At 38.0% G+C, this 14,514-nt stretch overlaps 3 protein-coding genes across 3 annotated transcripts; 1 reads left to right on the forward strand and 2 right to left on the reverse strand.

Annotated features, from left to right (window-relative positions):
- Nucleotides 1–1,131: 1,131 nt before the first annotated feature.
- On the reverse strand, nucleotides 1,132–2,012 carry LOC112185066 (F-box/FBD/LRR-repeat protein At5g56420). Its single transcript, XM_040513603.1, has 2 exons — nucleotides 1,270–2,012; nucleotides 1,132–1,177 (listed from the first exon to the last, which is right to left on the reverse strand). Exons 1-2 carry the CDS (start codon nucleotides 2,010–2,012, stop codon nucleotides 1,132–1,134), a joined length of 789 nt encoding a protein of 262 aa, XP_040369537.1.
- Nucleotides 2,013–5,918: 3,906 nt separating this feature from the next.
- Nucleotides 5,919–11,005, forward strand: LOC112189967 (probable cyclic nucleotide-gated ion channel 20, chloroplastic). Its single transcript, XM_040513604.1, has 12 exons — nucleotides 5,919–5,924; nucleotides 6,041–6,232; nucleotides 6,651–6,749; nucleotides 6,932–7,069; nucleotides 7,319–7,564; nucleotides 7,652–7,894; nucleotides 8,337–8,482; nucleotides 9,038–9,115; nucleotides 9,603–9,732; nucleotides 9,943–10,189; nucleotides 10,325–10,487; nucleotides 10,596–11,005. Exons 1-12 carry the CDS (start codon nucleotides 5,919–5,921, stop codon nucleotides 10,810–10,812), a joined length of 1,905 nt encoding a protein of 634 aa, XP_040369538.1. The 3' UTR covers nucleotides 10,813–11,005.
- A 373-nt stretch (nucleotides 11,006–11,378) lies between these two features.
- On the reverse strand, nucleotides 11,379–12,785 carry LOC112185067 (F-box/FBD/LRR-repeat protein At3g26920). The gene has a single exon (XM_024323274.1). It carries the CDS (start codon nucleotides 12,783–12,785, stop codon nucleotides 11,379–11,381), a length of 1,407 nt encoding a protein of 468 aa, XP_024179042.1.
- Nucleotides 12,786–14,514: the final 1,729 nt, after the last annotated feature.

Raw genomic sequence — 14,514 nt, forward strand, 5'->3', positions numbered from 1 at the left:
CATGTTGGATTTTTGAGTTTAGAAGTTGAGGGAGATGCGCTAACAGTACTAAATGCATTGCATGATGTGAGTGGTGATCTAAGTTCGGAAGGCCATATTTTAGATGAAGTTAAGCAGTTAGTTTTATCGTTTTCTAGTTATAATTGGCACTTTGTGAAGCGTGATTGTAACATGGTTGCACATCGCCTTGCAAAGGAAGCTTTGCAGTTAAGTCAACCTTTTTTGTGTTTGGAGTCGGGGCCAGTTTGGCTCCATCAGTGTGTCAGTATGGACTTCACTTGTGAAGTCTAAAGTGGGGAGATCTTCTTTAGAGCTCTTTGTACCCAATATCATTGTAATCTTCATTCTTTAATGAAGTTATTCATTGATAAAAAAAAATAAAAATAAAAAACAGAGAATGTAGTCATGTAGATAGTAAAATGAAGAGTGTGAATTTCACTATTCATAATCCAATTGGTAAAATAATAAGCAACACAACCAAAAAATTGATCACTTCAGTTTCTGTACATGATGATTAAGTCTGTGCAGGGTACATGATGATCAAGTTCAAGTCTGTGCAGGGTTCTTATGCATGCTATGTTGCTTTAATGAAGTAAACGTTAAGCAAATATTCTTAATTAACATGTAGTACAACAAGCGCGAACTCCTTCGATCTTCTTTGTCTTTAATTACAGTTCAATACAGAATCTGAATCTCTAAGCAAATGTTGTTTTATGGATCGAAACTCGAGACGCTGGTGCCATCCAACTCAAGGAGTCCATTAAGGCAGAATGTGTCACTTCAGTTGTAGAAGTACCGATCTCTACATCAAGATGCTTGAGACTAGGCAATGGTGGGGTGAATCCGTTTCTTATCCGTTCTGGAAAAGTACATAGCTCCGCCCTTGTAACATATAGAATTACTTTTCTAGAGCAATTAAAATTTTCAAGACACTTTTTCAGATGGTAGAAATATTCCCATGGACAGGGACCTGGGGGGTCTGCTGGTCTATACAAGAGGTGGATTCTAGCCTCCGATAAATTTGGAAAGTTCAAAGAAAAGAAAGGCTTGATGGGTTCTGAATCAGAAAATACAAAACGTTTCAGGTTCTGGCTAAAGATTTTTATGTGTTCCCAGTACTGCCAGTTGCATTTATGCAAAATCAAACTCTCGAGCAGGGGAAAACTCGAACTGAAGCCTTCACACCATTCGCTTTTCAAGAATATGTCAGAGAACTCTATGCTTCTAACTCTTTGACATGAGAAAATGTTAAAGAAGTGCCACATATACCGGCTAAAAACGTTTCCATGAAACTTAAAAGATTCGAGATTCTCAGCTTCAACTTGAATACCCCGCACGTCGCAGTCAACAACTTCCAAGGATTTGAGGCTCAAACTCAAAATCTTAAGATCCGAGAGGCCGGTGCACGAAGTTAACAAGAAATGCTCAAGAGAAGGGCATCCGGAAATTAAGTGCATGAATGACAAGGTACTCCTGAATTGCACTTGTTTTAGGGACAAAATTTTCAAAGAAGGAAGGTTTATAGGGTCAATGCTGTCCTTCACAGTCACACTCTGCAACTTTAGGGTGGTTAAGGATTTTGCATTGTTGAGAATTGCTTGTGGTAAGAAGAAGGGTCTGTAAGATCTCACCCCGGATTCTCTTCCTCTTATAAAGGAGATTTGTAGCTCTTTAACATTTCTCTCAACCGCTAAACTCAACCACTTGCTTACAATAGTAGCACCTCCAAAGTACCTCATATGAAGCCTAAACTTCTCAATGTTAGACTCATCTTTTCCACGGCGCTTCAAGCACCTTCTCATGAAGTTGATGAACATTTTTCGTTTAAGCTTACGGTTATCAGCAGATGGCTGCCCATCCTCATCCTCGTCGAAATCTAACACAGGAACCGAAGACCATAAGTGCCCCCATTCCTTCGAAAGAATGCCGGCCCGGACTGCGTGTTTGGTGGAAAGGAGAGAGAGGACTTGGTGGATGAAATTGTCGGGTAACTCAGCTGTGTATGTGTCCATGACTTTTTTTTTTTTTTTTTTTTTTTTTTTTTTTTTTTTTTTTTAAGGAGAAAGGGATTAGGCGATATTAGTTCCTCGGAGACAGACAATGCAGGGCACTTGTCCCACCCTCAAACCCGAAGGTGAAGGGTCTGCCCCACTCTGGGAACCCACCGCCCGTCCCCCAACTCAATTTATTAATAATAAAAAAGAGAAATACATCGTCCAAGAGAGAAATAAAAAATAACAGTGAAAGAGAAGAGAGGGAAACTCCCCCCTCATGAACAAATCTAAAAGATGAAAAAATCAGCCACAAAAATGAAGACTGGACACGCGAAATATGCCAGAAAATCGCTTGCGCCTCTGAGAAGCCTCTGAGAAGGTGTAGGCAAGAAAGACAGACGAACATAATCATCTCAGCAACCTGTGAAGCGATAATTTGGGAGTCCCAAAAAATCCGCCTGCAAGTACCTGTGAAGCTCTGCAGGAGGGCTAGGATACCAGGTAAATGAGTGTTTTGAAACACCTAAGTTTGCCATCTTATCTGCTGCTGCATTCCCTTCCCTAAAAATATGAGTTCTACGAAATTGCATTTGCTGAATGTTCTTCAGGCAGTTTTGCCATCTAACTCTCAAGTCCCATGGAGGAGAGAAAGAATTGGAGGAGAGAGATGCTAATACACTAATAGAATCACTTTCCAACCACAGGGTAGTCCAACCTCTAGTGAAAGCAACTTCAATAGACACAATAACAGCATAAAGTTCAGCATAAAAGGAAGAGTTGCAACCCAGAGGTTGGCAAAAACTCTGGCGTCGTATTGTTATGAAATTAGCATTTTCAATATGTAAAATATCCATAATATATTTGATGAGGGATTTAGATTCTATGAACCGTCGTATCTGATTAGTAACAAGCATTACATATTGGCTACATATGTTCTGCATTCGCAATGATTTGTAATGCACCTTTTCAGAGTTCGACTATTGTAGTAGAGACATTTAGTGTGTGTGTGTTGGTGGGGTGGTAAGGCTCTGAACTCTCATTTGGGAGGTCAGGAGTTCGAGCCCCATCATGGGTGGGGAGGGGTGGGGATTAAAAAAAAAAAAAAAAAAAAAAAAAAAAAAAAAAGTAGAGACATTTTATATGTTGGGAGCCGCAACACAAAATTCATATATGATCATATGAAGAGTATATTACGCCTACATGAAGAGTCAAACTCCTAGATAGCTCCACTTAATAATATGTCAAACTGTAAAAGATCAATGCAATGGTACGTTGTGAGTAAAGCTAGATAAATCATATTTTTTGGTACCACATGTATCTCATTTTAGAAACTAATGTAACATAAAGTCCAACCTATCAGAGAATATTATTCAATGACCTGGTTGTGTATCGGTCTACGATCTCTGCTAGCGCTAGTAATTTTAACTGCAATTCTTTTCTTGTATCTTATTTGTTGTTTTGTCTGTTGGGGCCCTTTATGGACTTTTGTTTTCTCTTATTGGATTAAAAAAATTATTCAATAAGTCTGAACTATCACGTGTCTGTGATCCGAGACAACTTGATTGGTCCCTGTAGCCTTACTTTAATAGTTATTGGTCTACTTTTCTCTTCTTCTTCTTTTTGCCCCTGCATGCTCATTATTGCTTATATTATTTGCAAAACATTGAAGATTAGTAAAATGCAAATTCATACTTAATATGAAGTTTTCCAATTTACCAAAGGAACTCACTGTTTTTACAGTGGGTAATTTGCTATGTGATCCTTCTAGTGCCCCAACATTTTACCACGAGTAATATTATATGGTAGGTTTCTTTCTTAAAAGAAAAAAAACAAAAAAAAGGGGGTAATTCTAAAACGTAAGCATTCCTTCCTTTGTTTTGGTCAAAGTTCGAAGCGTCCAGTCTCCATGCGCGTATCCCCCGAACTACGAAGAACGCGCCAAGACAGCAAAACTGCACTGTTCAAGGCTTCAGTTTTAAGTTTACTCAACTCACGAGTCACAGCCTCGGCCAGCCATAACAGGAAACATGAAGAAAATCGAACCCATGATTTTCCTTCCCTTCCGTAAATGGGAAGAATCTCGATTATCCAAAACACCATGCCAACGTCTCATTTAGTCATTTATTTCTCAAGTAATCCGAGTCACTTTGTTTCCTGTTTTGAAATGCCTGCTTTTATTAGGGGTTTGAATGCTAGAAAAACCATGACTCGACTCCTTCTCATCAAAACCCACAACTTCCCAAATCCCCATCTCTCTCAGGCCTTTGTCTTGGGTTTTATAGTCGTCTGCTGACTGATAGCGTTTCTGGAGTCAATACTCGGATAACAGTTCAACTTTGACTAGGTTTGTTTCTATGTTTCACATCGATTTCTCTGTAATGTAATCACTATTATGCAATGCTCGAATTGGGTTTCTGTAGTGTTGAATTCGTTGTCTCCGGTGTCGGGTTCTTTAAATCAGAATACAGATAACTCTGTTATACATCACATACACAAAGAAAGCACTAAAAAGGTAGGACCTTTTTAACTCTAACAGTGAAGGAGGAGATGTGTTTCCATTCCCTGAGTGGACTAACGAGATGTTAAGAAATTGGCTTGAGGGACTGATTTCGAAACTGTGATTTGATACCTACTGATACCACCGTATATTGGGATTATTAGGAGAGGCCTTTTCAATTATCATTATCTACTCTTGAGGATAACTAAACGGTTTATGTGGAAGTTTTTGATTGTTTTCCACAATATCAAAGTTAAAACTTAAAACCACCTAATTATTTAATGGAATTGCAGCTTATTTAAGTATTCTTATTGTGCCTATGTGTTCCTACCTCATATGTTGTTGTTGGCTTCCGTTAAAGTTAGATGACTTAGATCCATATGCAAAGTTTGTACTATTATCTCATCGGTTTTGTTTGATTTGTTCTGTTTTCCTTTTGCAGGCCTCCTAGAAGACAAATGGGTAAAATAAGAAACGATGAATTACCAATGTTACCTTCAAAATTACCATCCAGTTACGAGAATACATTTAGTTCCATTCCTGTCAATTCAATGGAATCCAGTGGAACTGGAATTGGCCGTGTAGACCATACAGGTTCCTTACAGATTGATAGCAAAAATCCTTTCACACCTGCATGTGTTCCATTCCAGCAGTTTACAGATTGCAATGATCCTCACTGCACATTTTGCAAACCACGTCATAGTTTGAAATCAGTTCAACACAAAAACTACATAGCTTCAAGTTTGTTTGATCATAAGGTCTTTCTTCAGACTTATGCCAGAATTCATTCTTTTAGGTGTTTGGTTAATGTGCTTATTATATCTACATGCCATATGAAAACCATGAGGATGTTATATAACTTTTCATTTTTTCTGTTGCTTTTGTATGTAAACCATCATAACGTGTAGTTGTTTTTATTCTGTTTCTTTTAATCATAGAAGAGGGTCGCCATTGCTTAAAGGTGGTAGTGAAATTGTTTAGTCTGTGTAGTTGTGTTTCTAAGGTAGTGGTGGTGATGTCGCTTAGCCTAGGTTTTTTCCCAAGCATGTCAACCAATTTTGCTTGCTTCTCTTATGTTTAATATTGATATATAGCTGAGAGAACTTCATGACTGAACCAACTTCGTTGTTGATCGATTGGTGCTATGTGCAAGGAGTGGATTCAGTTGACCATTGACTTGAGCATCCACGTAGTCGCTCAAACCTTTGCCTTTGTTTTTTTTACCCAACTTCCCGTTCTTCTTTTGTAATTTAAAGATTTGTATTTTATTCTAACTGCAATATTTCTTTCTTATATCTTTTTTCTGGTGGTCCATTTTTAACTAAACTTGTTTGCATACGTTACATGTCTTTTCTTTTGGTAGTGTTTTCTGCATGGAACCAAAGAAAGTCCCAGGCAAACCTTACATTTGACTTTATAATGTTTAAATGTCTGTATATTGGCCATTGAAAATGCTTTTATTTTCTTACTATCTATGAAACTAATGCATTAGTCCAAAACTAAAATAAAATGAAACTAATGCAGAATTTGTGATTGTAATTCTCTGCAGCTCCATAATATTCTGTATGGTGATGCTAAAGGATGGTTTAAAAGAACCTGTTCTTTTCTGTATCCATATGTTCTCGGAGTTGTGAACCCTGATGCTAAAGCTGTACGAGGATGGAACAAGTTCTTTGTCATATCTTGCATGGTGGCAGTTTTTGTAGACCCGCTATTTTTCTTCTTGTTATCTGCACGAGAGGTTTGTTTTTCTTCTTTGTGCACAACAGGTCTAGCCCTTAATGTTCTTCTAATTCTTTTTCCTATAAAGCACATATAATAAAGTCTCAAATTATGAAGCTTATCATTTGTTATTGCTTTTCTCTTCAAATAATATATTCAAGCATTTTCTACAGCATTTTAATTGGGTTTTTCTAGTCAAAACAAGAAATTTGATACAATGTTCTATTTGCAGCAAAAGTACTTACAGTAGGCAGATGTTTTTTTTTATCTCTTGTACTTACTTTGATATCTGTGCTTGCAATTTTGCGTTAATATTGATTATATGTCGTAATTCCTGGAGGCTGCATTCTTGGACGCAGACAAAGCAGCAGTTTGAAAATTGCTTTAATATGTAAATATTGTTTCCTTCTAAGGGTATCTACATTCTTAAAATGCAGGATTATAAGTGCATAACTATTAACTGGGCCATGACCATAATATTAGTGTTTTTCCGGACACTGACGGACTTCATTTACCTATTGCACATGCTTCTTCAGGTAACAGCTTCACCTTCTGTTTAGAAAAGTCATTCTCAGTCTGTGTTATCCATTTGGTGTCTTAAACAAAATGTTGCCTTTTCTTTTTCTTTGTCTGCTTGAGCCTTTCTAAGTTTTTATTGTAATAGAAAATATTGTACCATTTAAGTCCCGGCTAAAGTATTCAAATTTACTTATGGCAGTATAGGTTGGCTTATGTGGCTCCTGGGTCTAGAGTGGTTGGTACGGGAGAGATAGTAGACCAACCATATAAAATTGCTCTCAATTATCTCCATGGAAACTTTTTAGTAGACTTAATTATTGTTTTGCCGCTTCCTCAGGTAAGCTCTCACTTTGAATTGTTTTGATACACTTGATGTGCAATTGTTTAAATTTGATCATTCTACAAATGTCAAATACAAGTCAATGCATCCAACTTTATAACCCTAAGATTACTTATCTTTATCCTGTTTTCATTAGCTGCTCATCAATATTTTTTTCTACAGACACCAGCATATGATGGGTTTTAGCTTTGATTCATTTCTAGTACTGTTGTTGTTATGATCTAGTTGGTTTAAATTCTTGTTCAGATCATAATGTTGTCGGTTGTTCCTTTGGGATCATTTCGAGCAAATCAAACAAAGAATCTTCTCCGCCTGGCAGTATTTTTTCAATACTTTCCCAGGTTGTATAGGGTTCTGCCCCTGCTTGCTGGTCAATCTCCAAATGGATTCTTCGTATTCGAGTCAGCTTGGACAAATTTTTTTATAAACACTCTCACTTTCTTGTTGGTTGGCCATGTTATTGGGTCATGCTGGTACCTTCTTGGCTTACAGGTGTGTAGAGTTTCTTTCATTCTCTAACCTAAAGATGCAGATTCCCTCATCTGTTTGATAATACAGTTGTACTCTTTCTTGTTCCAGAGGGTTAACCAATGTCTTCGAGATGCCTGCCATAACTCTAATCTGCAGTCATGCGGGAATTTAATAGATTGTTGCAATGCTCAATCTATTCCAGAGTCAACTAGATGGAGAGAAAATGAGAAGGCTGCTGGTTGTTTTAATCCGGAAGGAGATTTCTCCTATGGAATATATACTCCAGTTGTCAATCTCACTACAAGAGATAGCATGACTAAATATTTATACTCATTGTTTTGGGGATTCCAGGTACCTTACATTATATCTTCCAATTGTTTATAACAGATATATGTTTAGCTGTTTGTATAATTAAAAACAAGAATATGAATCCATGGTGTCTTTCGATTTCAACTTTCCATTTCTTTTGATGGAAAAGGGTAAATTATGTTATTGATCAAGGAAACTTCTATATGTTCTCAACATCAAGAAAATGTCAAATATAAGTGAAATTAAATGGAATGCCGGATATCTGTATAGGGAAATTTGCCTCAGTATATTTTTTTTCTTCTTATTGATGATGATGAGTTACTGATGTTGCCTCTTGCACTACCACCACTTGCCCCCCGGTTGGGAGTAATAATTTTCAAATTTGGTTGATAGTGAGACTACAGATGATGTGGTCAATTTTATTATGATTCCACAAATAAATTAAACCTTTCTGCTGACATGTTATCTCCTGTGGTTTATGAAGCAAATCAGCACTTTGGCAGGAAATCAAACTCCAAGCTATTTTAATGGGGAAATTGTTTTTACCATGGTAATTATTGGACTGGGACTCTTCTTCTTTGCTCTTCTAATTGGAAATATGCAGAATTTTCTTCAGTCTCTTGGACGGAGGTACTACTTTTCTCTATCATATCTGCTTCTTAACTCTTGTACATGCTAAGGCTGCCTAAAAAGGGTATGTTCTGACTGCATGTTTACTGTTTGATCTTGTCTTTATTACCACTTTCTTTCTTCTAGACGTTTTTCTAGAGAAAGAGGTTATTGAAAGTAAAAATCTGTAGTATCATATTAGTTCAGTGCCTTTTCACCAACATGTAGTAGTATGCCACATTGCTGAATGGCCACTCGGTATGATAAATTACCAATAAACAATTTTACTGGTGTATTTGAAATGAGTTATGGCACATTGCAGTAGTGCTGTTGAGAAAAGATATCCAATACTAGCATCCCATTTGTGTTTGTTTCACTTGTTTGCAACTATATGTGATCAGTCATTGTCAAAATATCTAACTGAATATTGATACAATGTGCATTGCTTCTGGAAATGTGATGTAGTCTTGAAATTTCGGAGTTTGTTATAGTTCCCACTCATGTAAGGTTTTTTTGATGCATCTCAGCCTTTCTCATTTCTTTTTAATTCTCCTCTTCGGGTTTTTGTCTTTTTAGGAGGTTTGATATGTTATTGCGGAGTCGTGATGTTGAGCAGTGGATGAGTTATAGGAACTTACCAGAAGAGCTTAGAAGGTATTGATAATCGAATCACCACTTGGTGTAAGTTTCTCCCTGTCGATCAGATCACATTTATGCTTCAAAAGTTTGGCCTTGGGCATTTTACTTTGTCAGACATATGTATACGGCATGCAAATCTGTTCCTTCAAGTTCCATAGTGTTCCATGGCAACAATGCTGACAAAATTCATAGTCACTCAGTCAGTGCTTGCTCTAATCATCAAATTTTAACTTTGAATCTCCCCATACTTTGCACTCTACAAGATGCAAAGAGTATTACTGGTAAAAGAATTACTTGTGATGAAATTTTCAATATATTACGCAGGAGATATTTTTGGCATTTTTTTTTAATGTTTATGCTGTACTTTAGTGGTGATATGCTTTCTTGTTTGTGTGATCGAATTTAATAATCATGCGCTTGTGATATTGAATTTTCATGAATGAAAATTTTGTCTCAAATGTGGATGTCTTGAGTTTTGACCCATGTATTGGTCATCATGTAGGCAAGTAAGAAATGCTGAACGGTATAATTGGTCAGCCACACAAGGTGTAAATGAAGAACTGATTCTGGAAAATTTGCCCGAACACCTTCAAAGAAATATAAGACGCCATCTCTTCGAATTTGTGAAGAAAGTAAGATCTGCTTTGTATTTGTGTTACTTTGTTGCTGTGTGTAATCACTTATATGCTGTCGTCTTGTTGACAATGTCATATCACAAACTCTCACTTGTTAGGAACTTATACTGCACCATTATGAGACAATGCTGATGCGGTTTCATGCTAATTAATGGATCTTCATTGATGCACCATGTATGGTTCAATAACTTAAAAAGAAAATTGCAGGTTCGGATTTTTGCTCTGATGGACGATCCTATCTTAGATGCAATATGTGAGAAACTAAAACAAAAAACATACATTGAAGGAAATGAAATTTTGTATCCTGGAGGTATGGTTGAGAATATGGTTTTTATTGTGCGTGGAAAGATGGAGAGCATTGGGGCGGATGGGACTGTTGATGACACATTAAAGGAAGGTGATGTTTGTGGTGAGGAACTTCTCAGATGGTGTCTTGAGGCTTCTGTAAACACTGGTATTTTCTGCATGACTGACCATTGGTTTAAATAGTATATTCTACTTCAGATAGGGTCTTTTCACTTGGGGAATCATAGAATCATATTAGTAGCTAGTAATTGTAGTAATTATTCAACATATTTCTTGTTTGCAGATGGGAAAAATGTCAGGATCACTGGTCGGAGATTGCTCAGCAACAGATTGGTAAGGTGCTTAACTAACGTGGAAGCATTTCAACTCCGAGCTGCAGACCTCGAACAGTTCACTGGACGTTTTGCAAGATACTTGCGGAATCCACGTGTACAAGGAGCCATAAGGTTACTTCTGTTTCAACTAGTATATCTTCTTTTTGCCTAGGTAATGTTCTTCATTACAGAAGGTGATGCTTTCATCATGATATGAAGATTGACATTGTATTTCTTCAGGTATGAATCTCCGTACTGGAGAGGGCTTGCAGCAAAGCGAATTCAAGTAGCTTGGAGGTACAGGCAAAAGCGTCTAAATCGCACAAGCCCACAGAGTTGCCCCCGAAACCCTTACTCCGATCAAAGTCCAGCGGACTTCTTGAGATCAACTTATCGCCCACATAGTTGGGGACTTGGAAATGATGCTCGGGAGCGGGAACACTGGGGCCTTTTCTGAACCAAATTCCAGTTGAATTAAAGCACCCTTTCAGTGTAACTTACAAGGCAAATCAACAGATGAATTCCATGTAATTAGACAGGGACAAACTAATGTTAATAAAAAAACAAAGTTAGAATTCCTGAAGTTAGTAATCTGCTTTGTAATGTTATTTTCGAGTTCAAAAAATAATGCAACCATCGATATAACTCCAAACAAATGAAGACTGCCCTATAATACAATGTCTTAATACCTCTTCAGTTTTGTTTTTCATTAATCGGAGTGTACATATGTAACATTTTTTTTATCTTGAAAACACATCCGCACAACAAATTAACTTCAATATCGTTTCAAATATATTTCTCAATCAACATGCACTAGGATTCATCCTACAAACTGGTACAGATTAATATATTAGTGGTCCCAATACTAGAGTTGCAATTATAGATAAACCAAAACATGCATAGGGTAAAATGGCAACAGAAACTGATGGGAAGACAACAACCCCATACAACAGGACTAATACCAAATGCATTTTCATTTTACTAACACACAACTATGTACAAATTGTGGAGTACTTTTATTAATTAACTAATTCTACTATCATACATGTAATGAATTCTGTTTATGGATAGAAACTCCAGAGACGGTGCCATCCACCGTAAGGAGTCCATCAAGGCCGAATGAGTTACTACTGTTGTAAAAGTATCTATCTCTACCTCAAGATGCTTGAGACTAGGTAATGGTGGAGAGTATTTCTTTCTCATTTCCTCCGGAAAGATACATACCTCAGTCTCATTAACATGTAGACGTATTTTCTTAGAGCAATCAAAATTTCCAAGAAAATATCTCAGGCGATCATAGTCTCTTCTCTCTTCAATTGTGATTGTAGCCTCCGATAAATTTGGAGCAGTCATAGAAAAATTAGACAAAATGTTTCCGCATTCTTGAAACACAAAGCTTTTCAGATGCTGGCTAAAGATGTTGATAATCCCCGAGTAGCTGAAGCATGTATGTAAAACCAACCTCTCAAGAAGAGGAAATCTCGAATCGAGGCCTTTGAACCATCCAATTGCAAAGTGTGCATGAGAGAACTCAAGACTTCTGAGGGTTTGACAAGAGGCAATGTAGAAGTTGCGCATGTCAATGATATGATGACGAAGTCCATTGTCACCACGGAATTTAAAGGATTCAAGGTTTGTTGCTTCGACTTTAAGTTTGATTTCGCAACACAGAATTTCCAAGTGTTTGAGCCCCGAACTTGAAAGTCTAACATCCCAGCCGTGACACGAAGTTAATGACAAATACTCGATGGAAGGACACCCCGAATATAAGCGTGAGAATCCAGTGGTAGTCATGAATTTCACAGCTTTTAGAGACAAAGTTTTCAAAGACGTAAGGCTTATAGTGTCGATGCTGTCCTCTTCTATTTTCAAATTCTCCAACTTCAAAATGGTTAAAGATTTTGCATTATTGAGAGCTGTCTGCTGTAAGCAATAGTATCTGCCTTTTCTGACCTCGTTCTCTCTTTTGAAGCAAATATCCAACTCTTTAACGTTTCTTTCCAAAGCAAAACTCAATGACTTATTTATGGCACAGTCACCTCCAAAATAACTCATACGGAGCCTGAACTTCTCCAGGTACTTTTCTTTCTCACGGCTCTTCAAACAATTGCTCAAGAACTTAAGGAACTTTCTACGTCGATCCCTGTGATCAGCAATTTGCTTCTTCCCTTCATCCTCATCGATATCTAAAATGAGAACCGAAAAACACACGCTTGCCCATTCCTTAGAAAGAATGCTTGCCCTAATGGCGGACTTGGTGGAAAGATGAGAGAAGATTTGGTTGATGACAAGTTCGGGTAATTGGGATGTGTATGTGTCCACCACCATACTACCCCCGGTGTTTTGGCTTTGAACCTCCTCCTCCTTTTTGATCCTCTTATTTCTGTTTGCCATGTTGCAGCTGCCTGATATTTTTCTCTTCTTAGCCATGAACGGTAAGACCACAGCCGTTGAGCACTACTGAAAATCCCTAACATGCACTTGAAGAGGAAGAAGAAGGGTGAACCTTATTATGGAAAAGAGCTCGCGTTGAATAATGCGACGCCTTACCTAACCTAGATAGGTATGGGTTTTTTTTTTCCGAATCCTTACTGGATTAGGACAAGGCTCTTCCTGCAAATCTTGTAAATCTCCAAGAACCTTAATCAATTGTAAGATATCAAATCCTAAAGCCAGAATCTAAAAGATTCGCGGACTAGACTATACTAGGCTAAACCATCGAAATCGGCCATAACTTGTGCGCTATTTCGTGTGTCCCTTCCAAATCCTTGAATTCAAGGAAGCTTGAAGATCTTTAACCTACTAAGATTCAATAGTGTACTTTGACCCAAAAAAAAAAAATGTAATGGTTTATTAGAAATTTGGAACCACTAAGACTAACAAAATTACAAATAAGGTCACCAAGTGAAAAAAATAAATAAATAAATAAATAACCCTAAGCTAAAGTTAAATCAACTCCAATCTATAATTTTCTTTCCTCTTTTCTCTATGTGTCAATTTATATTTGGTAATTACTGTATGTTTTATTTGAGTAATAATTTAATAAATGCATAATTGGTAGGAAATCTCAATGTGATGCTTTTTTTTTTTTTTAATAATGTGATGTTCGTATATCAGGAGAGTTATAACCAAGGTTAATTTCTCTTCTTTCGTTTTAGATCATTTAGGTATCCTTTGTAAATAAAAGAGAACGTATTTTAATAAAATTATAATTGCTGAATGTGAACATTTTGTACCAGCTGGAGTCTGGTACTAGGTGGTGTCTAGAATGTCAGATTTCTTCGACGGAATTAATGTGCCCCTTATTTGCTATATTTACAAATGAGCCCTGAATCTCTCCCTAATTTGCGTGCTTACCCTTAACAATTGCTAAGGCTATGTTTGGGGGGGCTTTTTTGCTCCCCTGCTTATAAGCACAAGAGCATCTGGCGTTTGGTAACCCAGCTTATTTTCAGGCTTTAAAAAAAGCTGCCCCAGCTTATGGCTAAAAGCAGAAGCTGGCTCCCCCCAGCTTTTAAAAGCCAGAAGCTCGGAGTGTTACTGTAGCGGTAACACTGTTCATTAATGAATTTTTGAAAATCCCGTTTTGTATCCTCCGTTGGCTGAAACAATTACAGCCGATGCCACCCACCCTCCATTAGTCTCTCGATCCCATCTCTCACTCAATCCCATCTCTCATCTCCCTCTGCTCTCTCCCATCTCCCCTCTCCCTCTGCTCGATCTCCCTTCTCCCTCTGCTCGAACGCATCCCATCCGATCTCTCTCAAATAACCCATCACAGAACGCATCCAATCCCTGCTCGATCTCCCATCTCCATCCGGTCGATCTCCCTTTGCTCGGTCTCCGGTCGATCTCCCTTTGCTCGGTCTCCGGTCGATCTCCCATCTCCATCCGGTCGATCTCCTATCTCCATCGGTCGATCTCCCATCTCCATCCGGTCGATCTCCTCTGCTCGGTCTCCGGTCGATCTCCCTCTGCTCGGTCTCCGCTCGATCTCCTCTGGTCGATCTCCTCTGCTCGGTCTCCACTCGATCTCCGCTCTCCTCTGGTCGATCTCCCTCTGCTCGGTCTCCGGTCGATCTCCCTCTGCTCGGTCTCCGGTCGGTCTCCCTGCTCGGTCTATCTCCTCTGCTCGGTCTCCCTCTCACATAACCCATCC

This window comes from Rosa chinensis, chromosome 2 (assembly GCF_002994745.2).
Source record: "Rosa chinensis cultivar Old Blush chromosome 2, RchiOBHm-V2, whole genome shotgun sequence".
Taxonomy (NCBI): domain Eukaryota; kingdom Viridiplantae; phylum Streptophyta; class Magnoliopsida; order Rosales; family Rosaceae; genus Rosa; species Rosa chinensis.